Raw genomic sequence first — 26,461 nt, forward strand, 5'->3', positions numbered from 1 at the left:
AGGGAGGAGGGGAGAGAGGGAGGAGGAAGGGAGAGGAGGGGAGGAGAGGAGGGAGGGAGGGAAAGAGGGAGGGAAGGGAAGAGGGAGAGAGGGAGGGAGGGAGAGAGGGAGGCAGGGAGGGAGGGAGGGAGGAGGAGAGAGGAAGGGAGGAAGGGAGGGAGAGGAAGAGGAAGGAAGGAGGGAGGAAAGGAAGAGGGAGGAAGAGGGAGGAAAGGGAGAGAAGAGGGAGGAAGGGAGGGGAAGGAAGGAAGGAAGGAAGGAAGGAAGGAAGGAAGGGAGGAGGAGGAGGGAGGGAGGAGAGAGAGAGAGAGAGAGAGAGAGAGAGAGAGAGAGAGAGAGAGAAAGAGAGAGAGAGAGAGAGAGAAAAGGGAAGGAGAGAGAGAGAGAGAGAGATGGAAGAGAGAAGAGAGAGAGAGAGAGAGAGAGAGAGAGAGAGAGAGAGAGAGAGAGAGAGAGAGAAGAGGTAGAGAGAGAGAGAGGGGGAGGGAGAGGGAAGGGAGGGAGGGAGAAAGAGAGGGAGAAAATAGGAAGGATAACGACGGTGGAGAATGAAATGGACGAAACTTTCGAGGCGACAAAGAGAGAGAGAGAGAGAAATAAAATAGGAATGATAACGAGGGCGGAGACTGAATAATTTTGTGGACGAAATTCTCTAGGCGACGAAAAGAGAGAGAGAGAGAGAAGGAGGGAGAGAGAGAGAGAGAGAGAGAGAGAGAAAGAGAGAGAGAGAAGGAGGGAGGAGGGAGAGAGAGAGAAAGAGAGAGAGAGAGAGAGAAAAAAAACGAAAGATAACGCCGCTGAACAAATGAGACATTTCCTTGAAGACATTCCCTAGGCAAAAGAAAGAGAGTGAAAGAAAACAATGAATAACAAGAAGCAATGAGAAAAATGTTAATACGAGAAGTTTCGTTAAGTAATTGTGTATCAAGCAATGAAGTACTGCATAAACAAGAGTAACAATAAAAGCAAAAGCATCAAAATAATACTGTAATACTATAATTATCAATAAAAGTCGTACGATAATACTGCTGATGATAAAAGGAATTAAAAGAACAGTGATAATGATAATGATGATAATCTTGACAATAAAATGATAAAAGTGAGCATAATGATAATGATAATAATGGTTATGATGATGATGATGATGATGATGATGATAATAATAATAATAATAATAATAATAATAATAATAATAATAATGACAATAATAACAATAATAGAAATAACAATCATAACAATAATAGCGAGCAAAGATAACCATAATAATAACAACAAAATGATAATCATGATAATAATAGTAACAAAAATAATAGTCACGGTAATAATGATAACAGCAACAACAACAATAATAATAATAATAACAATTTTAATGATAAAAGAATAATGGTGATGATGATGTAATGATTACGATGATGGTAATGATGATGATAACATTAACAATAGTAATGATAACAATAACAACTATAATGATGATAATAATGATGATGATGATGAAGTTAATAACACCGATAATGGCATAAACAAAATCAATATTATTACTACTAATAAAGATAACAATGATAGTAGTAATAGTAGTAGTAATAATAAAACAATGGCAATAATAACAATAATAATAATGATAATAATGAAAAAATGATATGAAGAACGATAACAATAGCAATAAAAAAATAATAATGAAAATAATCATAATAATAACAGTAACAATGATGATGATAATGATGATGATGATGATAATAATAATGATAATGCTGGCGATGGTGATGATAATAATGATAACAATGATATTGATACTAATGATATAATAGCAATAATAATAATAATGATAATAGTGACAATAATAAAAATGGCAATAACACCAATGGAATCACTAAAACCGATGTTAATTATAATGGAAATGAGGATAATAATATCAATAATAGTAATAACAACGACAGTGATAATATTGCTCATAATCATTATCATCATGAACAGCAACAGTGATAATAATCTTATTATTTCAACTTTGACTCTTTTGAGGTATCAACTACCACGGTATCAAACACCTGGATGTCGACCCCATCTGTTAATTGAGGGTGCTGGAAATCATCAAATACCTCTAATGATTTCCCCGCAAACAACCGCTTCTCTTATGAACGAGAGCATTTCCACCCACCACACGCCCCGAAACGACCCTAACGACTGAAATGAGGCCATCTTACCAGCGAGCAGAACGCCACGTCTTCCCAGCGGTCCTGCAGCCGGTGAAGTCGTAAGCCTTTTGCCTCCTCCAGTGCAAGGCTGTCTGGTTCGTCGCGTCGTCGCTCCGTTCCTTCCAGGCCCTCGGCAGGCACGGCGACTTTCCCCCCCGGTCCTCCTCGCCTTCTGCGCCTTCTGCTGGAGGACGTGATGTACTGAGGGCCTCTTCCTCTTCGAGTTCATTTTGGGTATCGCTGTTGAGAACCGGGGAAAGATGAAGGTGAGTTTTCGTGGACATTTAGACATTTAGAAAAGAAAAAAGGCTAAAAGGCGATGGAGTTAAATTAATATAGTTATTTAAATGCATGCTAAGTGATTAAATTTTCATAAACAAGGTAAACGAGAGAACAGGATGAAAGCCAAGAAACCTCCCAAGTGCCGTGTCGTCCTGCAATTGTGACAACACAAATTCGTGCCACTTCCTGCGACGCAAAATGAGCTAAGAGATAATTTAAAACCCAAATAGGAGTATTCCTTTATTCTTCAGAAAACTCTTGGCTACGCTTAGGTAATGGTTGAGAGGATCTTCGGGATGATTAGCTCCCAAATCCTCGTAACTCTTGCTGCTGCTCCTCGACCGTCACCCCTCGTATTAACAATTTGTTGTGGTAGAACATTGGGACAGCCGTCCATCAATCTTCATGGGGCAGGGGGTAGAAACGGTAATTTATTTCCTATATATATAGAACCTCTCGGTGGCCTCTGAAGTTAACTTTGTATTGTGGAATAAGTACTGGATTTTTTTTAGTAATATTTTGCAGACTCGATAAATTGTTAGTGTTAGGTAGCTTCCTGTTAATCCTTAGAACTACTGGTGGAGAAAGGTGGATACTCTACACGTCCACCAAATTCGCTTCATTTGTTAATAATCTAGTCCCTTTTTATTTGGCATTTGCATGAATCTATTATGAAATGGAGATAGGATCTTTGTATATTATAAAGACCGCTTGTAACCATCCATCTTGTGTTAAGTATATAGAAGTTTAGTACAATTATGGCGTCGTGTTCATTTTAATCTTGCCGTCATTCCCTTCTAAGTAACTTCATGAATCATTTGCATTGTGGATGCTAGATTATTTGCAAGCAATCCGTATAAATTTAGTTTGGATACATGTTTACACAGCTTACCAATCAGCGTCAGACGTGCAAAGGCAAACTCGTTATTTATAGACCCTGAATATCCACCAAAGGTTGCTTTTAAACTAGGAAAGCATCGTTAGCGTGCACTAAATCGAGCGAAAATTTGACACTGTAGTTTATTGACCATTCATATTGTCCACGTTAACGTTGTCACCGGTTGATGATAGTCCGGGTTCTTAAACTGGCCTGTGTACTGTTGTCAGCGTGCAGTTTGCCTATTAATCGTCCGGCAAAACTCCGGGATGGAATGGCAGAATGTGGCGTGCTTGCTACCGTCTTAATAGGTGCAAATTTGCGTCGTATTTTAGGATATGCGTGGAAAACGGCGTGCTTAATGGCTTGCATTATATCGTGACGGTGTAGCGAAAGTATTTTAGACTACGTTCTGCGAATAGTTTTTTTGCGAGGAAATTACCTTGTAAAGTAAATGCAATGTGGGGTGTAAATGTGAAAAGGTCTTAAGGTACTTCTGTCTTGCGTGTGAAGTTAGGTATCAGTAAATTGTAAAGGTAGTATTCCTCGTGTCAAGAACAATTGACTCAGTATACACGTTTAAAAGTAAATGTTTAATAATACACAATATAGTTACTTTTTTTTGTACTTCTCCCTTTCCCGACTTGTAACGTCTAATGCGCGTTCACCCCGCACTACAATTACACCACAAAAGGGAGACCATAAAATATTGATTTCTAAAAAGTGTCAAGTAGCCCGCCCGCCCCGAATCACGGCTGGGTAATGAAAATGTCCTTTTGTTTCCCTCTTGCCTCCCCTCCTTTCCTTTTTTTCCCCCCCCTCCGTTCCTTTTCATTTCCCCCCCTTCTCATCTCTGTCCATTGAGACGAGAACCTTGTCCCCTCGTATTTTTAATATTTCGGGGCCAACGTTCCGTCAATGCGCGGTCGAGAGAAGCCGCCTCGGTAATGGCTAATTACTGAAGCTAGTAATTAAGGTGGTGATGACTTGGGTTGGGCGGGCTATGGGCGGGGCGGCGGCGGTGCTTGTGCGGGCGGGGGGTTGCCGGGGGCTGTTGGGAGGCGGGGGGGAGGGGAGCAAATGGGTAGGCGGGAGATTCAAAATGGAGAGGAATGGAGGAAAAAGGGAGAAGGGGAAGGGAGATGAACCGAGTGGCTGGGGACGTAGGGGGGGGGGGGGGATCTTGGGGGCGGGGTGAGGGCGAGGGGGAGGGGTGAGGGATGTCAGCCAAGGTGTTGCTGGGACTGGCCGGGGGACTCCTTCGGTACCCCCTCCCACCGCCTACCTGTCGCGGCTACTGGTTTGGTACCAAGTGGGCGTCCTGGAGTTAAAATTTGTGAGGCGTTAAGTATCGGTTCTCGTAATGCTTTTGTGTGTTATCCCCGAACCCGACTACACTGTAGCTACTATATTTCTTCATTTCCATTTTTTCAGTGACGCCATTCATTGTTTTGTGATATTAGCATCCGCCTCTCCATAAATCTTGATGTCCTAAAATATTTCTCTTCCCTTACCTCTTTCCCTCCCCTTCCCTTCCCCCCCTTCCCTTCCCTTCCTCCCCCTCTTTTCTTTCCTTTCCCTCCCCTCCCCTATTTTCTTTCCTTTCCCTTCCCTTCCCTCCCCTCCCCTCTTTTCTTTCCCTTCTCTTCCCTCCCCTCCACTCCCCTCTTTCTTTCTTTTCCCTCCCCTCCCCTCCCTCTTTTCTTTCCCTTCCCTCCCCTCCCCTCTTCTTTCCCTTCCTTTCCCTTCCCTTCCCTCCCCTCTTTTCTTTCCCTTCCCTTCCCTTCCCTCCCCTCCCCTCTTTTCTTTCCCTTCCCTTCCCTTCCCTCCCCTCCCCTCTTTTCTTTCCCTTCCCTTCCCTTCCCTCCCTCCCCTCTTTTCTTTCCCTTCCCTTCCTTCCCTTCCCTCCCCTCCCCTCTTTTCTTTCCCTTCCCTTCCCTTCCCTTCCCTCCCCTCCCCTCTTTTCTTTCCCTTCCCTTCCCTTCCCTCCCCTCCCCTCTTTTCTTTCCCTTCCCTTCCCTTCCCTTCCCTCCCCTCCCTCTTTCCTTTCCCTTTCCCCTTTCCCTCCCCTCCCTCTTTCCTTTCTCTTTCCCCTTTCCCTCCCCTCCCTCTTTCCTTTCTCTTTCCCCTTTCTCTTTCCCTTCCCTTTCCCCTTTCCCTCCCCTCCCTCTTTCCCTTCCCTTTCCCCTTTCCCCCTCCCTCTTTCCCTTCCCTTCCCTCCCCTCTCCCTTTCCCCTCTCCCTTTCCCCTCTCCCTTTCCCCTCCCTTCCCATAGCTAATCTGTAATAGGATTTTTCCCGCGTTGGCCATTCCGATCGCCGGGTCCTTCCGCTGCTGCGAAATGTGCGCTAATCCGCTCCCCGTTTAGCTTGGACATGGCCCGTGATATCTAAATCTAAATGAGAAGCGTGGGATCGGGACATGTGTTGGGCGGGCGTGCGTGCGGGCGTGCGGGCTTAGGTCCTCCGTTTCGGGCGGGATTCCGTTGCCTTCTGTTGACTTGACTGTTGGCGCTTCTAGGGGGTTGGGGAGGGGGGTGGGGAGCAGGCCGGGTGTGGTGGTTGTCGTCGTGTTGGGATAGACTGGGGCGAGAAACCTCAGATTATTGCATTTTATTTACACTGTATCTGGCTTGCTTCCTTCCGGATTAGGAGAGAACTGTATGGACGAATATAAAACTTGTCTCGGTTGTATGAATAATCAAGTTGGGTATATAGTTCAGTAACTATATATCCCAACAGTAGGCATTCAATAGACGTAACTTAAAATATTCAGTGCCAACGAAAGCTTGCATTAGTTTACAGTAATGATTAATCTTCAAGGTGCGTCGACCTTTCTAAACGAAGCTCTGTCGGCCCAGCACCTTAAAGAAGCCAATACTCCTAATTTGCTGCTCTGACTGCGCCCGGTAATTAAAAGCTCCTTTCGGACGCCAGTTGCCTTTTCGCAGATGGTCAGTAGTGACCACGACATTCATTGTTTTCGAAATTAATGAATGGAAAGACGAATTTCTCTCTAAAAAAAAAAAAAAGTGGGGGGAAGGGACGAGGGTAGGGGGGAGGGTAGCGGAGTGGACGCGGTGTGTGGCCACGGGGTGCTGGGGAGGGGAGAGGGAGGGGGTGACGGTTGTCCTGTCTGCGTTGCTTCATTCCCCACCTTCGTTCTCACCCTTGAGTTTTTCCCTTACGGCTTGTTCCCTGCTTCTGCCTGTTGCTCATCGCTTGTTGTCTACCCTTCAGTAAACCGGTTTCTAATATTTTTGGCTTATTGTTCGGAAAGTACTTTTTTTTCCTTGTTTAAGAGCTGATATTGCTCGTGTAGCCGAATCGATTGATACCGCCTCCAACCCCCCTCTCCCCCTCTCCCCCTATCCACGGCACTTGAGTATTCAAATATAATACCAACCTCCCTCCCCCCCCCCCAGTCTTCGAAATCGTTTTGACTCGATTCAAATCCCACAAAAGGATCATGTTGGATTCGCATAAATCTTAAACACATTCCAGTTTTATCTCGCTTGTTATAACGAAGCCCAATATCCTCGTTAAAGCCTGTTTTGTCCGTATCAGCGCAAGCAAGTTCATGTCTCCCAACTCGTAAATGTGTTGGGCGGTCGCTTAGGGACGCGCGGTGTCAGAGGCTGCGGGAAAGGGTTGTGTTGAAGTTTTTTTTTTTGTATATCACAGGTCGCTATCGTGGTTTGAGTTTTGGGTTATTTGATTGAGATCGATTCTTAACATGCTCCCTAAATGAAAAATTACTCTCCTCAACCTCTCGAGTATTTAATAAGACCTCATTTCTTGAGAGGTTACACAGGGAGTGCTGCGAAATAGTTTTAAGCAGAATTTCCGTAGGTATCTGGTGTGGTGTGATATTAATGCACTCATTCTTTCATTGCTTAGTTCAAAAATGGGGGGTTTGCCTCGCTGTTCTTAATTCCATTTGATATAGTTCTAAGGTAATTTTAATGAAAGATCGTATAAACAAGCGAGTCTACCCTGAAACAAATCGAGAACTCCATTATATATCGAACGACTGAACACAACAGCCCTCAAAACCGCTCTCGGGAGAAAGTGCCACAAACCTCGCTTCGCTCTCGCTTTTCTCATAATTGGCAAGTGTATTATGCCGGGGATCAAAGGACAATGGAAGTTTGGGAGGAGGTGAATGATTGGCCTTTTGTGAAAAGGGGCGTTTCTTCCGCGAGCGTCAGAGGCGGTTCGCTGAAATTAGTTTTCAGACGTAGAACAAACTTCAGTCGGCTTCCCATCAGCTGTTCTCGATGTAATTCCTGCGATAAATCATATTAAGCAATCCATCCATCCATGGGCTTGGGTATCCCCCCCCCCCCTGCTCAACCACAAGCTGTCGAAAACAAAGCCCGAGTTTACCCATTCAATAGCTTAACCACAAGCTGTCGGCTCTCTCTCTCCATTTCAAAAACTACGCGGGAAATGCTAACCCAAATTTTCGACCTTTTCAGTACATGCTGTTCGTCGTGGCGGCCGTGTCCCTGTGGCCAGCGTGCACGGCGATGAAGGTGCGGTACGCGTGTCCTGCCGCTGACGACGTGTGCGTGCCCTGGAGGATGTGCAGAGAGGAGAACCGGTTTTTGCAGTCGTCGACGGCCGGTGGCATTCGGGTGAGGCGGAAGTGGAACGAAACCAGTGTCGGGAGTTATCGTTCTTATTGCTATGATGATTATTTTTGACATTGCCATTTTCTATTTGCCTATACTATTATTTTTGCTCTTTTTTGCTATTATTTTTGCTATTATAAGTATTATTAATATTAGTGTTTTGTTTTGATATTTGTAATCTATGGCTCGAGTTTGGCCTTGCAATATTTAACCCTTTCAGTACATGTGCGGGAAGACCATTAGCACTGAGGGCCTTGTCTGCTGCAACACGACAGAACTGTTGCAGGAAACATTTGAGCCTTCCGTTGCGGAGTGGTACTATGGCTGCGTGAGTTGGATTAGGTGTTCCTTATCTGTCTGTCTCCTTATCCATGTGTGCGCGCGCGCGTGTGGGCCCCCCCTCCTCTCTTGTCTCTCTTCTCTCTCTCTCTCTCTCTCTCTCTCCCTCTCTCTCTCCCTCTCTCTCTCCCTCTCTCTCTCCCTCTCTCTCTCCCTCTCTCTCTCCCTCTCTCTCTCCCTCTCTCTCTCCCTCTCTCTCTCCCTCTCTCTCTCCCTCTCTCTCTCCCTCTCTCTCTCCCTCTCTCTCTCCCTCTCTCTCTCTCTCTCTCCCTCTCTCTCTCCCTCTCCCTCTCCCTCTCCCTCTCCTTGCACTCTGTCATTAATTGACTTGTCTTTTAGCTTGCCACCGCAACCGTCACCTTAACTTGGGAAAAGTATTTAGGGAATCCTAGCACTTCTCAATGGAAGATGAATAACTTCCTATTGGTCTTTGTGCTTTCAATTATTCAATGTTGTATATAAAAAAAAAATTGGTGTTTACCGTCACTTGAGTAACCTGTTCATCGCTCATGCCCTCTTGTTTTTCTCTCATAAGAATCCTTTATCGTGTAAATCTGATATGTAATCGATCAAAGGCCATGAAGGAATAATACATTACAATATATATATATATATATATATATATATATTTATAATTATAATATCGAAATAATTAACAAAGCCGATCCTTATCACACCAGTGCCCCCACCACCCAGAAGACGTAGGGTTGACCGTCGTCCCGTGGCCTGGCTTCGGCACGGTCCCCCTCACCCAGGACTCGGCGGTGGAGCCCGACCCCATCTCCGCCCCAGACGAGGGACCGAAGCGCCTTTGCCCCGAAAGCAGCTTCTGCGTCCCCGCCGCGCTGTGTCCGCACTCGTTCATCTCCTACTCCATGGCCGAGGTGGCGCTGTTGGAGCTGACGGAAGCGAGGGTAGGCTTTCAGATGCTCATTTCTTTTGGCAGTGGACTATTTTTGACTATTGCCTTTCTGAGTGCATATCTGAGTATGACTATTTTTCTACTATTCCCTTTGAGTGCATATCTGAGTCCAATGCCTTGTTCGTTGTAAAATATCCAACATTATAACCTCGAGTACTAAATCCATGTCTCCTTAGTACGTCTGCGGAAGCACCGAAGAGACGGAAACCTTCGCCTGCTGCCAGTCGCATATCGTTGTCACATCCATGGTTGATTATGTCACGAAATTCGAACAGGAGAATAAAGGTAATCCCCCCATAGCGATGAATGCGGGTTTTCGTAAGTCATTTGTTTACGTTCTGGGGTTTTATCTTGGGGGAAAATGGTCAGAGATGGTGATAGTCGTCTCACAGCTAGACAGTGTTGTTCATGAGTCATTCTTGTTTATATCTAACCGTTCACGAATTCAGTTAGGTCACCAAGGCATATTGACTGGCTTGCCGACCGTTTATTATTATTATTATTATTATTATTATTATTATTATTATTATTATTATTAACAGGGTATCAATCGCGATTTTGAATTGGTTTTACAGAATTAAGTTAGGGGGGGATGGTGGCTTTCGCAGCAGATGTAATTCAATATTTTGCCTTAATGTTGTTGCGTGTTTCCTAAACCTTGATTTTATCATCTCTTGAATTTTCCTACGGAGGCAAATGTGAAAGTGGACCACCTTGTGTTTGAAAGTGCCTTCGGAATTATTCTTCTAAAGCTCGTGTTATTCACACAAGGACATGTGATAGACACCATCATTCACTTATTCATGAGGCATTGAGCCAGAGAGATCTTGCTTTTAATGTTGCTCTTTTTTCTAGATACGTTCATCGTGGCGAACACCGAGAACAGTTTCCTCCAGGTCATCCATGAAGAAGAGCAGACTACAGAGGAAAGTTCATTCAATCTCTTCCGCTTCAGATTATCCAGTACAAGTACGTGGAGTTCTTTTTTTGTACTCCTTTGCATTCCTTGCCCATTGTACCTAAGCGCACTTGGGATTAATGTACAGTGATGGGGAAATAGTCCACTGTTTTAGCGTCCCGTTTTATCTTGGATCAGTCACTTTTGGAATTTAGATTTCTCCCTTTCAGCATTTTCATTAAATTCTAGTTCGTCGGAAGTAGCAATGTTTTTTTTATTATTATTTGGAAAGCGTTTTAATTTTTGTTTATTTATAAGATTTATTATCTTCTAGACAGTATTTTATCATTGATGACTAGTCCACTTTACTTCCTAGAACTAAAGCCTTTCGCCCCATTCGGGATTTGTAATAAGAATCAACATTTTAGGGACAAAGTTCTCGTGTTAATATCGCTTTAAGAAAGGATATTAGAATAAACCAAGGTCAGAGGTTTCCAAACTATTTTATTTTTTAGAGGTTGGATTTTTGGTGGCATTTTCCAATTCTCAGACGTATTACACTTCAGTTTCTTTCCCTCCCTTTTTCTTTCTCTCCCTCCGCTCCCTCGCTCCCCTCTTCCTTTCTTTTCCTGGCCCCTCTCTTCCTTTCTTTTCCTGGCCCCTCTCTTCCTTTCTTTTCCTGGCCCCTCTCTTCCTTTCTTTTCCTGGCCCCTCTCTTCCTTTCTTTTCCTGGCCCCTCTCTTCCTTTCTTTTCCTGGCCCCTCTCTTCCTTTCTTTCTTTTCCTGGCCCCTCTCTTCCTTTCTTTCTTTTCCTGGCCCCTCGCTTCCTTTCTTTCTTTTCCTGGCCCCTCGCTTCCTTTCTTTCTTTTCCTGGCCCCTCTCTTCCTTTCTTTCTTTTCCTGGCCCCTCTTCCTCCTACATGAACCCGTCTTTCGCCTGACCCAGGAGAGTATATCCGGCCCAGCAGTTAATTGTGCCATAGACTGACTGCGAGTCATGGCGCACAGGTTCAGAGCCAATGTCCCTCCCCACTTTTATTTCCTTAATTTATTCGCTTTTACCTTAATGTTTTTTGACAGGACATTTACCAATATATATTTAAATTGACGCGTCATTTTTTTCTTCCAGTGTCTGAGAATGAAGATGACGATGAATCGGTTCCCGCGAGCGACGAGTCCCAAGATTATTCTGAGACCGACGAAGCCAGTGACGAGTCGGTTCTAGCGGACGACCAATCCCAGGCAGATTCCGAGATGGATACCGAGGACGCACAGGTTGTAAAACGTAAAAGACGCAGGCGGCGAGATACTGACCCAGGTGTGTAACAAATTTAGGTATTACGGTAACATTACTTGGAAAAGAAATAGCAATCTGAGCATGGGTTACGATATTTATTCTGGTTAGTGTAGTTACCCCTGCTGTCCTTTCGTTTTCTTTGATCAACCTATCTTCGTGTGCTCTCCTCTTTACTGGGATAACTCCTTTAAATTTGCAGGACGGGCAACCAACATTTATAAGCAGGGTCTTCAGTTGGGGGTGGGGAGTGGCTGGGGGCGGTTACCCCTTCCTGCGACTTCTCGCAGTCTCTTACTCCCCAATTACAGTTCTTGGCATAGCTTTAAAATACCCCAAAAATAATTCGTTTTGGAAATGACGCCCCAGTTTATAAGACGCAGATTTTCATCGTAAAATTTCAATTAACTTTTACTAATATTTAAAATTCCATTAACAACAACAGAAAAGGTGCATCTGCTTTTAAGAAACTTAAAACACCCAATCTGACATCTAAGTAATGGTATCGTTTTCCTAATTTTCTTTCCTTCGCTCCTGTCCGTCGCCTGGGCTGTTCTTCTGTAGTAATCCTTACAAAAAACTGATCCAGTTAGTATGCCTTTTTCAGTGTTACATACGAGAATTAATATGGACACCATAAATCAGGTGTTCTTAGATTAAGTTATACTGGTGAGGCAAAATGTTTCGTATATAATAAAAGTAAAAATGAGGGAAAAATGAAATAGGTAAGCAATAAAACAGATCATTACCCAATACTTTTTTGCGAATATCGACTTACACTGTACAGCTTACCGACCTACATCCACCCACACGCGCAGTTGTTTTTCACTCCTTACCAACATGTTTGTATTAATAGCCTCCGACGGGCGCCTCTTGCACTTGTGGATAGCGTGGTTTTCCTATCCAGAAAATGTAACTGGTGCGTCGTCTCTTCTGTTAGGTCGAAGGTTGTCGAGTTTAACGTACAGTCATTTAGGGTTTCATTGCGTTAGTCCCGTTTATTGGAACGCAACTTCCCCCCCCCCCCGTTTTAAAATTCGGATCACGTATTAAAATTATCAGCAGCAGATGCAAGTGGATTGGGTCTCTTTAATTACATAGGAAATATTATTTTGCTCATTGGATATTTCCTCCTCACCCTTCGCAAACACCTTGATAATACAAAAAAAATCCCATTCAGTGTCTCTCATATTGAACTGTTTTATGCTGCTCTGAAAATATTGAGTGCGTGAAAATTTAGTAAAATGCAATTAGTTTCTGCTTCTTTTCGATTCCTGGTTTTAAACATTCATGTATTGATTGTATTACCTTCGGCATTATTTTTCGTACAGTCGCATATAGGAGTATTTTTGGCGGCAGTAACTTCGAAATTCTCGTAGGCATGAATGTTAATTTCATGTAGTCCATCAAAATCCTTGCTCGCTGTGGTCACTATGATGTTTACGCAGACGGGGTAGGAAGAGCCAATCCACTTAAATTGATGTGTAATGTAACTGTTTCGCCGGAAAGACCATAATACAACTAAGCTAGAGTCGGGACAGATGATCACAACTAGGAAAATTGTATCAAGGGGGCAAAAATCAAGATAATTTCATTGTAATCCCTCATTTCCTTCAGACCTGTTGGCGGTTAACTATTATGACGTCATTGAAGCGAGTTTCCTCTGGAGGCAGTTTGAAAATACATGGTTCGGGTACGAAATGGAACCAAACAAAGATACCTGGACAAGAAGTTTTGTCAAAAACCGTACTGAGCAAATAACTTGCCGTCAAAATGCGCCGGAGATCGTGGGTTGATGAAACCGAGTTCTGCGCTTAGAAAATTGTTTTGGGTCTTCACCATTTCACTCGGTTCTTGAACAACCTGTATTCCACAAACGTAATTGGGTCGCTAAAGTTTTTTTTTTTTTTAATCTAAAAAGGATGTGCTTTCATACCCAACATCTCCCAACCTCTTTAGGGAAACAGATATGCTCTTATCATCTCAGCTTTCTCCCATAGATAGCTGCTATCATTACTTCAATATTTTCCACTTGGATTCAGAAAATGTACAAAAGTTCCTCTTATTGCAGGGATTGTGTTGCCTCAGAGTACCAGTCCACTTCGTCATGGGATAAGACCTCCAGCTGGGAGTTCCAAGAGTAAGGTGTGTATGAATGGGCACTAGGGAAGGCAGAGTGCAAGTTGTTGGAGTACAAATGCTTTTCCTAAGTACAGTGTAGTTTGGGGTACTGACCCAAATAAGCCATATAACCATGGCATATTAATAGCATTGTGCTCCAGTCGACGAATCAAATTCATTATTAAGCAGTGGCAGTAAAGAAATATAGATAATTTGAGACATAAACTGGGGAAAAAAAGGTCGATGATTCGACCATCTCTCTCAACAGAAGTGTGGGACATGCTCGGATATGTCGCAGTATGCACGATCAGGCGCGTATTCCGGCGAAGCAACACCTAAACAGTATCCATGGCATGTCAGTACAAAATTATTTTATTAGACATTTTGATATATTAAGAACTTGCGACAAATTCAGTTCTTTAGTTTGTGAATTATCTTGTATAAAATGTGTGTAACGAACTCATATTTTCTTTTAATGCATAATATAAATCCATATAGGTAGCAGTTCTGTCTTCGAAAAATGAGTACCTGTGTGGCGGTGCATTGATTGGTAACCGATGGGTGCTGACTGTTGCACACTGCGTTGATGAGGTAAGGTGGTAGTTTTTAGAGTAATTGAAATGTATGTATATCAGGTTTATGCTTGAATGAGACTTGAGTAATCAAAGTAATGCTTGAAAGTCTTTTAAGGTTGAGCTCTATATTCCTCGATTAATTTTCTGCAAATTCATATTTCCAATTAACAGCTTATTTCAAGAAAGATGTTTCAAACAAGAAAATCATGTATATAATTTATTGAAGGAGTTCTATGTATGGATGAATTTAACGCTCATGTGCATGAAGAAATTGTGCATGAAAATACAATTCTGCCGTTATATTTTGGCATTCTTTAAGGCGGTTCCACTTCATATGGAAAAATATTTATATGAAATGGAAGGGCAGTTTCCATGTTACTGGCTCTGACTGCAGTAGTTTCCTTTTGTATCACTTGTTGCTTGAAAAAAAAACTCGTCATACATAATTTGTGCCTCTCATAATTTAAGATTTGTTTAGATGTTTTAATCAGTGAGCTCTTGAAACTCACATTTTTTTTGTCCACAGATCTATGGGCAGAACCTGAAGGTAAGAGTTGGCGACCACGACCTCTTGCACTCGGTGACAAAGCACTTGTACCAGGCATATGACGTCAGTGTTAGGAGAGTGAACCTCCATCCACGTAAGTGTTTACTTGTATAGGCTACTTGTTTACTTAAGACCATTTTGAGGTCCAGTGCACTCCTTGTCACCTTCTATAACCAGGGGTACATTACTAGTTAACCCCAATTCCTCCTTCATTTCAAACTACCGTGCTTCTTGCTTTGGTTACTTAATGGTCCTCCAACAGGATAAACTAGGCTGGGTTTCGAACATCTTTTGCAAGTGTACAATATACATTTCATGAGCCCTTAAACCGGGTCTTTCCCCAACTGTACTTACCCCCAAGGAGTGTGTGATCATAAATCTGGCGACTCTGGTTCCACAGTCGGATCAAATTAGTGTAATTCTAGCATTCTTACTCTTAAACTAGGTTAATGGAGTATGAGGCTTCACTTTATGAAACTAAAGAAACCCGATTAGCACATTTTTTGCTAATGTTAATCCAGTGCGAATTTCCCACAAATTCGTGAGAAAACGGCTTTTTACAAAGAAATAGTACAAAGAACACTTCAGTCATAAAAGTCTGTACATTTTAGTAAATGAATTGGAAAGAAGAGTTCATTTACACAGTCGTGGTGAAATCTCTTCCTTTTGATTTTTTCTTTTTAATTACTCTTATTCTAACTATTCTTCTGATCAAGTCTTGTAATTCTTCTCAAAAGGTGGACTGATCTCGTGTTGACGTTTCCATTCTTTGTCTTGCTTTTTGCATTTTTTTGATAAAGGGAGCGATTAGAATGCGTATTAATTTACACGAAAATGCTTGATTTCAGAGCCATAATAACGAAAAGCCTGTATTGACAAAATTATAATAGAATGAACATCTTGAGTCTGAGCAACAAATCTGACTTTAAGGCAGTCTCAAGATTAGTTTTCATAACTCCCAATTGTAGTATAAAAAATTTTCATGCAAGATAAACCCCCATATTGAATATGGATGAAGAATATGATTTAACTTTAAAAAGTATTCTTGGTACTAATTTCCCATGATCTTTTATCTTAATCTAAGGCCATGGAACTGAAATATTTTATGCGGGAATGTCTCCTAATTTTTCCCCAATATTCTACTCTTAACAATTCCTTTATTAATATAGATTACATGAAGACCAACCTGAAAGCAGATGTGGCCGTATTAGAGTTGCAATCGTCCGTGCTTCATCTCCAAAACGTGAACCGGGTGTGCCTTCCTGGCGAGCTCAAGGACACAAGTGGGCACGACTGTGATGTCGCTGCTTGGACTGCTGTGTTGCAATCAGAGGTACGGACAGTTTAGGGTACTAAGAATAGGAATTCTGTCTTAAATCACTACCGGTGAAGAGGGTGTATACATATATACCATATCCACTGTAATTTAACTTTGTCCAGATAATGGGTCCCCAAGTGCTTAGTCACCAAGGTGTCAATTAGTAGTCCTGCCGGTCATTCATTTTTATTTAATTTTTTTACCTTCTGTCTTCGTATTCAGATTTTTTTGTTTTACTGCTATTAGTACTGTTAACATTGTCGATAAGTGTCGACTATTACAAGCATTAGGGATATTTTCCCATAAATAAAATTACACTTGAAATCCGATGAAACCAGTAATTGATTGCTTAGTGGCCAAGTAATTGTGGACTGAAGTGGGTATGTAGGCCTCACCACAGTGTTTCATGTACAAGCATGCGAGTATACCACAAGTCCAATAGTTCATTGACGGTAGTGAAGACGACGACTCTTCTTATTTCAAGAGTTGACCAAAGAAAGGCTTAACTAGTATGGCTTAAGTCAAACAAATCTTAGGGTGAAAGGTTTTATTATAACTAGTAATGGAGGACAGAATAGACGGATAGGAGAATGTCACTGAACCCTGTAGTTTTGGTTTCTACAACTGATGAGTGTCCAGTTGCAGTCGGGACAGTAATACTTCAAATGTAAATACGAATGTGTAAATATGAATACAGTCTATAAATAACAGGTTGGAAATAATCGAGTGAGTGGTGCATTCCTTATTGTGCAAAGATAACTTACAAAATTATTACATTGGAAATCAGATGTTCATGGCAGCAGGTTAGCTGAAACCAGTTTTCATGCATCTTGTGGAGGGTGCTTTAGGTTCTGTGGGTTTTGAAGAAGGCTTAAGATTTGTGGTCGAGTAACTGGAGAAAACCTTAATCAATTATCCTTAGCATTGTAAATAGATAAAATTTTTGGAGGCATTCACAAGAAATACTTAGGTGCATTTTTGGAATTAATTTTCTCAACAAATTTTTTCCCTCCATTTTTCAGGATGGTTACAAACCAACCACGGATTTCAACTCCAAACTCCGTTATTCCAAATATCAGACCATCACAAGGGAAGATTGTCAGTATCGTCTGAGGGCTTTTCCGTCCCTGGGCAGTTTCTTCAGACTTCAAGAGGGGATATTGTGTGCCAAGTCGAAGGATCCCAAAATGTGTTTGGTAAGTGATGTAATGATTTCACTGTCATGTAATTAAATGGCAAAATGGCTGAATAACATGGAATGAACCTAGGATAACCAAGTAATTTTCATGCGGCTCGTCCTGGATTACGACGATAATGGTATCGATGTATTCCTTTCACTCTAGTTTCCAAATGTGTACAAATTATTAGGAACCCCTCCCCCCAAACGCCCCTATTAGCGACAGTCTTGGCCCCGATAGTAGGGGAGGGCATAAAAGGTACCAGGGAAAAGGTGGGGTAAAATATGAACAGAATACAATTAATATGAAACGACTATAGTGTACAAGAAGACCCCACAGTGCTAAGCCCCATGTGACCCTCTCATGGGGACTGCCGCCTTCAACCCCTTCCCTTGAAGACAACAAAATCCACCATGTATTTACCGAAGGATAGAGCTTCGGACAATTACAAAGGTATTGGAATGTGAGAGGCATCTATCGATTGCAAAATCAACGAGATCCATGACGAGCCGCCAATCTGAAATCTCCCCACCCCCCCCTCCTAAAAAAATCAAAGGTATTACCTGGGGCATATGTATAGAAGTATGGCGATATAAATTATAAAGTGCAAATGAATTAGAACTGAAAAACAAGATGAAAGTGGGAGTGATAATAACAGGCTCGGCTCCTGTTGGCTGAGAACAGAAGAGATTTCACTATCACAGAGCATACGAAGTGAAGGTACAACTTGTAGGGATGAGTGATGCGAGGGAGGCTGGGATTGTCCTTTCTCCATAGAAAGGCGTATTATTCGTTATCTGGTAATCCGGTGTACTGTAAATAATTATTGTAGAATATTGGGTAAATATTGCCTATTTTTATTTGGAGATTAGTTCAATAATCATAGTACTCGAAAACTATAAAATTATTCATGGACTGAGTATAGACCTTACCTGTGTTTTCCTGACATTTTTAAGGGCTAGAAACTATTCCTATTCAAGCTTAGAATTTTTAAATCTTTGAAGAAATTTCCGTTGAGAGCACTTTATTGCCATGTCATGATGCAAATCACTAGCACTCGTGAAATTAAACTGTAAGCCGAGTACTAAATATTTGGAATATCTTCCATTGTTTCACAGGTTTTATTCTCGTAAATTTTTATTAACTAATCTCTTCACCCCCTTTGACCAACGGTATTGCTAACCCTTCTCTATCCTTGTTGAGAATTCAATTCATTCTAAAGTGTCCATCCAGATCAACTTTTAGAATGCATTCCTCTCTCCCAACATCCCCCCTTCAGTCTTCATTTTTCAGCCATACTCCGCCCTTTTTAACCACTCATCCTTACTGTTCTCTACACCACTGCCATCCTTGTCCCCTCTTTAGACAATGGAGATCCGATTTGTTTATTCCTCCTACAGCCCTTTACTCTGCCCGTGCCCTTCTTTTCCAACAAGTTTCCTTCTCCATTTATTTATACCTTGTAGTAGTTGCATCTGAGTCCCAAACTCGAGCATTGTCTGCTAGATTGAACTCGCTGGGCAAACCCTATTCCAGGCCAGCCTCACTTAGTACTTTGCTACACTGTTCCTCCTAGAGGTAGTTTTAAGTCCTACACCAGTATTACTAAGATAACCTTCACCAGATTAACCCTTCCTCCAAGAGGTTTATATTGGCAGTCATCCCTTGTCCAACAAGCTGTTACTGCACAGCCCTCTGCCCAATTTGGTCATGATCATTCAAACTGCTCTGCAATCACACATGTTTAAAACTTGGCTTCACTTTAGGCAATGCCAGGCAGAAACAATGCTGCCTACATTTTTTAACCTTAGTGCTTGGTACTTGTATACAGACCCCTTCATAAGTTATAGCATATTATCAGGATGTCGATGGAAAGGATGTTGGTGAAAAGCATATCTCATGTTTAAATGTACAAAGAACATAAACATAACATGAATCTTTGGCTATTTACATACTCCTGTCTATGTGCAATATCATAATCAAATGCAGTATGCAAAATTGCAACAAGCAAGTCCATACAGGTGTACCAGAGGAAAGTCATCCAAGAGTGAGGCGAACAGAACAGAACTTTGGCTGCCCAAAATACCTTGACAAGAGAAGTAAGCGACCCTTTCCAAGAAGATTCATCTACTTGGAAATCTCTGATACCACTGCAGCAATGGTCAGTACCATCACGGAAGGGCCAAGAGTCAAGAGGAGTTCAAAGCATTCATGGAAGATCTTCAGGAAGATCTTTTAGGAAGAATTTATTTTCTAATGATCCAAGAAGAATCATACTGTACTGTTGGACAATCGACAAGGTTTGAAGAGTGCAAAGTAGAAGATATCATTGAAGGATACGCTGTAAATCAGGTACGCTGTAAACAAGTACGTCAGAAATATGAAACCTTTATAAAGTATGTTGATCAGTTATCAGACCTGGAACCAAGAGCAGAAGTCAAGTCCTTCAGTCTCATCCTTATCTGGTGCACTTCCTCCACTTGCCGCAGCCATATTCGATGACTATGCTAGAGTCCATGCAATGGTGGTCTTGCTATTTACAAGAGGGTTAAGATTTTTGACCTTACCAAATCAGGGAGTATGACATGATCCAAGCAAAGTAAGGTCAGGAGAAGGGTAGAAGGAACTACTATAATAAATCCAAACCACTGGAAAAGGTTGGACAAATTTGTCTGTTCTTTGAAAACAAACATGATAATGCTTGCAGTATCATTGCAACGAGGATTGAGAATGCGGTCTGTAACAATGCAAGGGACCTTTCAATAATATCACCAGGTAGAGAAAAGGCATCAGACACACGGCTATATACCTCGGATGCCTGGGGTGGTACTCAACTGTATTCTTCAGTTGAGGAAATTGTAAGAACTTTTCTTTGGTGGGGGGGGGGTGTAGGTTGCTTAATCCATGGAACCAATGCTAGATGGACTGCAGTGGGGCATAAGAAAACAAGTTTATTGCTACTTTTTCGTGCCTTCACTGGACGTGTTGCCTCTTTTTGTGGAAGAGGCAAAAATCAGTTTTGGCAGACTATGAATGGGTTTGATGAAGTTACCAAGACTTTTTACAAAGTGGAGTCAATACCCAGGAACAATGGATTGAAAATATCCGGCATCGAAAAGTTTGAAAAGTACAACCAACGTTAATGAAGTCGAAAAGCAAGCAGACATTGCCAGGGATCAAGCAGCTTTGACCCTCAGCCAGTCAGTTACCTGTTAATTAAGGATTAAAGAGGTTTGCATAAACATTCAAGAAACTGTTTGATCAAAATCGTGGCAATACTCGTAGTTTTATAAGCAGTCTGTATTTTCTGTTTTGGTACCTATTTTGAAATAATCAGTTTAGGATTATAAAAAAGGCAAATGGTGCAGATTTTGAAGTTACCTACAGTATTCGTACCATCTTTCATGCTTGTATTTACATTATTCTTATTTGCTGACCTCCATTCGTCCATCCATCAATCCTCATCTTCCCCCCAACACTCCATTTACTTTTCAATATCATATCCTAAAGTCCTATTCGATCTTAGAGTAACTTAAATCATTATTTCCCCCTGCCCTCTCCCCCATCTACCCTTTTTCGCTACTATACCTTCCTACAGTGATACATAACCTTTTATGTTTAGTGAATTATATACCAGTGTCTTATTAACAGGGCGACGGTGGGAGTGGTCTTGTGTGCAAATCGTCTTCAGGCCAGTATTCCATAAGAGGTAATTAAATTTCTCAAGATTGCTCAAGTACCTTCAAAAATAATGGATTGTTTTTATCAGTGGCATGCATTTCGTATTAATCTTACGATAAATTAACTTTTCCAGGATTGGTGTCATGGGGTGTAGGATGCAAGCCCAATCTGCCCACTGCTTTTGTTGACGTAGCTTTCTACCTGCCTTTCATTACTTCAGTCATTGAAGATGGATCAGCAATGCCTGCAAAACACCCATACAGTATTCCACACAAACCCACTGGAGCCTCAACTTCACACAATTTCGACCATTACGTGCCACCAAGACGTCAAAGTCACCCCACGAGGCACAGTGGTCATTCTCAAACTTATTCTGATCCCCTTAAGCCAATGCATGGTTTTGGCACTCCATCCAGTGGGCACCATCCTCGACCTAACACTAATTATGTCCCACCCTCTGGCTATGGTACGCCCCCAGCTGGCTATGATACACCACCTTCGGGATATCATACCCCGCCCTCCGGATATGGTACACCCCCTGCTGGGTACGATACCCTACCCTCCGGATATGGTACACCCCCTGCTGGGTACGATACCCTGCCCTCTGGATATGGTACACCCCCTGCTGGGTACGATACCCTGCCCTCTGGATATGGTACACCTCCTGCTGGGTACGATACCCTGCCCTCTGGATATGGTACACCCCCTGCTGGGTACGATACCCTGCCCTCTGGATATGGTACACCCCCTGCTGGGTACAATACCCCACCCTCTGGATATGGTACACCCCCTGCTGGGTACGATACCCCACCCTCCGGATACGGTACACCCCCTGCTGGGTATGATACCCCACCTTCTGGATATGGTACACTCCCTGCTGGGTATGATACCCCACCCTCCGGATATGGTACACCCCCTGCTGGGTATGATGCCCCACCCTCCGGATATGGCACACCCCCTGCTGGGTATGATGCCCCACCCTCCGGATATGGCACACCCCCTGCTGGGTATGATGCCCCACCCTCCGGATATGGTACACCCCCTGCTGGGTATGATGCCCCACCCTCCGGATATGGTACACCCCCTGCTGGGTATGATGCCCCACCCTCCGGATATGGTACACCCCCTGCTGGGTATGATGCCCCACCCTCCGGATATGGTACGCCCCCTGCTGGGTATGATGCCCCACCCTCCGGATATGGCACACCCCCTGCTGGGTATGATGCCCCACCCTCCGGATATGGCACACCCCCTGCTGGGTATGATGCCCCACCCTCCGGATATGGCACACCCCCTGCTGGGTATGATGCCCCACCCTCCGGATATGGCACACCCCCTGCTGGGTATGATGCCCCACCCTCCGGATATGGCACACCCCCTACTGGGTATGATGCCCCACCCTCCGGATATGGCACTCCCCCTGCTGGGTATGATGCCCCACCCTCCGGATATGGCACACCCCCTGCTGGGTATGATGCCCCACCCTCCGGATATGGCACACCCCCTGCTGGGTATGATGCCCCACCCTCCGGATACGGTAAACCCCCTGCTGGGTATGATACCCCACCCTCTGGATACAGTACACCCCCTGCTGGGTATGATGCCCCACCCTCTGGATACAGTACACCCCCTGCTGGGTATGATGCCCCACCTTCTGGATACAGTACACCCCCTGCTGGGTATGATGCCCCACCTTCTGGATACAGTACACCCCCTGCTGGGTATGATGCCCCACCCTCTGGATACAGTACACCCCCTGCTGGGTATGATGCCCCACCCTCTGGATACAGTACACCCCCTGCTGGGTATGATGCCCCACCCTCTGGATACGGTAAACCCCCTGCTGGGTATGATACCCCACCCTCTGGATACGGTAAACCCCCTGCTGGGTATGATACCCCACCCTCTGGATATGGTAAACCCCCTGCTGGGTATGATGCCCCACCTTCTGGATACAGTACACCCCCTGCTGGGTATGATGCCCCACCCTCCGGCTATGATACACACACTACTGGGTATGATGCCCCACCCTCCGGATATGGTAAACCCCCTGCTGGGTATGATGCCCCACCCTCCGGATATGGTAAACCCCCTGCTGGGTATGATGCCCCACCCTCCGGCTATGATACACACACTACTGGGTATGATGACCCACCCTCCGGCTATGATACACACACTACTGGGTATGATGACCCACCCTCCGGCTATGATACACACACTACTGGGTATGATGACCCACCCTCCGGCTATGATACACACCCTACTGGGTATGATGACCCACCCTCCGGCTATGATACACACCCTACTGGGTATGATGCCCCACCCTCCGGCTATGATACACACCCTACTGGGTATGATGACCCACCCTCCGGCTATGATACACACCCTACTGGGTATGATGACCCACCCTCCAGCTATGAAACCCTACCCTTCAGCCATGGAAAACCTCATTCCGGGTATGATACCCCAACTTCTGGCTTTGCAAAACCGTCCAAAGGACATGCACGACCATCCAAGGGTCATAGTGTTACTGTCACAGGTTATGTGCCTCCAACCAAGAGCCACGATAGCACTCACACTGGGTACACAACCCCACATAAGGAACATGGCGACTTGCCCAAGGGTTATGATGACCCACACACAGGATATGATGGGTATGACTACTATGAAGACTATGACGACCAAGGCCATGGTAACACCTATAGGGATTATGAGGATTCTTATAACTATGACAACGTGTACGGAGACTACGAAGATTCATACGGTGGTCAGTCCCACGGTCATGGCGACCGTAATTCCTATAGTCCTGTTGTGGATTACATCAAGGGCAAACCATAATAGCTTATTTTGGCATCGGTAACTTCAGTAATAATGTACGTCTGTTACAAGCAATAGAACACTTCCATTACATGATCAAAAGCCTTGTGGTGTTTTGTGTACATTTCTGAAAAAAAATCAATACTATTTAACATTATCTGGAACTGCTGCTTAAATTAGCATGAACTGAAAAAAAATCTAAATAAAATGTACGGCAATAACGATGTTTAACTGCTTCATATACTTAGTGTAGTGAGAAGCTTGATCTATTAGGTAGTTAGCTGTGTGAACATGGAAGATTTTTCTTATTTCTAGAAAATCTCAATCGTGACATTTCAAGTTTGAGTAAAATAGCCCTCATATTTGTTTCCGTAAAAAAAATTCCCTTTTCACTACATTATTAAACTATTAACGCTCTCTAACCTTTGACGTGTAATACATTTTATCGTAATTTATAACTCTTGCCCTTTCCAACACTATTTTACCATAGGACAATATGACCTTTAATGTCTAGCACATTTATTTTCAAACCTTAAAAACATTCTGTAAACCCCCTCCACCCCCACAATTGAGCACAGCTACTTATCCCATCCTGGGGCTATGTATGCAGGCAGCTGTATTGTGTACACACTAAGCCAGGCAAAGCTGGGCAGAAGCCAGAACAGATGGTCAACAGATTTGTACAAGCTAATGTAATGTGTAAATTTGATGTGTAAAATTATAAAATGACTAATTAGTTCTATGATGTGAAAAGGCGTGAGAAAAAAGATGTTCTCATATAATGTCCTGTTTTCATGTAGATAAGAATGGCTTTCTTGTAATCTGTATGTAGATAATCTTATTATATTGAATGTGATGATTTTAATAGGGGGGGTGATGCAGTAGGCTCTATCAAGGTGAGATTGCGATAAGGGAAATAAAAGTTAAATGGTCATACTAGAAGAAACCTGGTGATTTTGAACCACCAACACGGGCACTTAGCTGGTTTGCTTGCGTGCAAAAGCTGAAATGCCAAAATAAGGAAACTGTTTGCTTGCTTGTACTCTAAGATACTGCTTGATCACGTGGATGGGCCTTTACACCTGTTCACAAAAGGATAAATGCCTATTTGGACACCAGCATACTGTGGTATCAGGAAAAATATGGGCTCTGCCAAAATGAGCAGTTTCAAGCAATATTTAGCAAAACTAAAGGTGCCTACCATATCTAGCAGTATTACTTCACTGGGCTTGGAATGTCGGGTATTTTTCCTCCAACTCGGTCATTTCTAATATGTTGGATATGAGCAATAAATCCAGTGAACTAGATAGTCAATACAACAAGTCCACACGATCGTCGGGCGCACAGGTGGGCACGTACATGAATTACGTCATGGGTTGACAAACTGCTCAGTGAAAAACGATAACCCTATTTCCTGGCATTCTTGCCTGTGACGTTAGTTGGGCGCCGATGTGTCTGCCGAAAATACCCACGTGTGTGGACAGGCATTTAGCGTCTGGAAGACCTTGTATCGAGAATTGTTTATACAAAGTAAGCAGGATTGGAAAATCATGAACTTTTACGATTCCATAAATCCATTCAAATTATCTTAGTGCTGTGTTCGGAACTCATCCTGCTTGTCCAGACTACTCTAGGCCAGCAGGACGAAGCCTCCAAAGACTTTCGCTGCCCAGAATGCAACCAACTCGAAAGTAAACCCTCGTGTCTTTATTGTACACACTCCATATATTTACCTGCCAGAAATATACTTTGATAACCTCAAAGGACAAAATTATCTATCAATATCTTGTTTCTCCAACCCCTGTCCTTCTACCACCATATCTCGACCAATATCTTAAATTATTTAGCCCAGCCAAATGAGACCCGATTTTCCGTGATCCCCCTACAGTTGCTTACTCAAACACCCTTCTTTCAACAATATCTCCAAGAGCAAGTGGGCAGAGTCCCCTTCCGTACCCGACCCGATCGTTCCCGTCTCGTTAGTTAAATCTGAAACTGAATCTATAGCACTATCAAATCTGATATCTCTGGCAACCCCATTCCTGCAGAACCTCATCCAATTCTTAATACTTGTACTGGAACCGCCTCTATCTCCCCAGCAAGCAGCTCTATGGATATCGACTGGTCAGATTGTGGACAGTACTTACTCGGCTGCAGGGATGGTGTGGGGGGGGGGGGTCGAGAAAGTAGGTTCCTAACGGCTAAATCATTTCCAACTTGTCTGGACGAGCAAGACGGGAGTTCGAATGCAGCGCAAGGGCGTCTTCTGTATGAGCCGTAAAAGCTAAACCAGTTTTAAAGTTTAATCCAGATCTCTAGAGTGCATGCGCATTGGCAGCGTCTGGGATCAACTTTTTATACACCTCCGGAGCAGCACTAACTTTTAAGCTCAAAATTGAATCCTGCACATGCGCAGAACGAGCTATTTAATCCTAACAATCATTTATTGATACCTAATGGAAAAGATCGTAGACTATATATGAAAGATAGGAAACCACGTATCGCCGTTAAAGAAAAGAAATCTTAGTGCCATCTGTTGTTCAGATATGTATGTAAGAAAGGAGAACATCCATAGGGGGGACTACAAATATATATAGATTTTTAAGTTTTTATTTCAGTAGGTCTTGCATTGCTTTTTTCTTTCAAGACGAAATATTTTCATCAAAGAATTAATTCATATATACCTATGTATATATATAAATTCCGTGGAATTACATAATTTTTTCATTCTTTAATAACTTTATTAGAGAAGATTTCTTGACATACATTAAAGTTTTGCACTGTTTTT

At 43.0% G+C, this 26,461-nt stretch overlaps 2 protein-coding genes across 2 annotated transcripts in view; both read left to right on the forward strand.

Moving 5' to 3' along the window:
* The window catches only part of Ass (argininosuccinate synthase), a 319,911-nt gene that overhangs the window by 94,944 nt on the left and 198,506 nt on the right, over nucleotides 1-26,461 (forward strand). The gene's annotated exons all lie outside the window — the stretch shown is intronic.
* Nucleotides 2,225-23,894, forward strand: LOC113814922 (uncharacterized). Its single transcript, XM_070126480.1, has 15 exons — nucleotides 2,225-2,455; nucleotides 7,829-7,987; nucleotides 8,205-8,312; nucleotides 9,004-9,237; nucleotides 9,422-9,530; nucleotides 10,101-10,214; nucleotides 11,272-11,460; nucleotides 13,508-13,581; nucleotides 13,826-13,912; nucleotides 14,056-14,148; nucleotides 14,659-14,773; nucleotides 15,849-16,012; nucleotides 17,020-17,193; nucleotides 20,827-20,884; nucleotides 20,990-23,894. Exons 1-15 carry the CDS (start codon nucleotides 2,450-2,452, stop codon nucleotides 23,692-23,694), a joined length of 4,389 nt encoding a protein of 1,462 aa, XP_069982581.1. The 5' UTR covers nucleotides 2,225-2,449; the 3' UTR covers nucleotides 23,695-23,894.

This window comes from Penaeus vannamei, chromosome 1 (assembly GCF_042767895.1).
Source record: "Penaeus vannamei isolate JL-2024 chromosome 1, ASM4276789v1, whole genome shotgun sequence".
Lineage (NCBI taxonomy): Eukaryota > Metazoa > Arthropoda > Malacostraca > Decapoda > Penaeidae > Penaeus > Penaeus vannamei.

Coding starts and splice junctions, on each gene's coding strand:
- LOC113814922 (XM_070126480.1), top strand. Junction 9,238..9,421: donor TGGAGCTGACGGAAGCGAGG/GTAGGCTTTCAG, acceptor ATGTCTCCTTAG/TACGTCTGCGGAAGCACCGA. Junction 13,913..14,055: donor CTAAACAGTATCCATGGCAT/GTCAGTACAAAA, acceptor AAATCCATATAG/GTAGCAGTTCTGTCTTCGAA.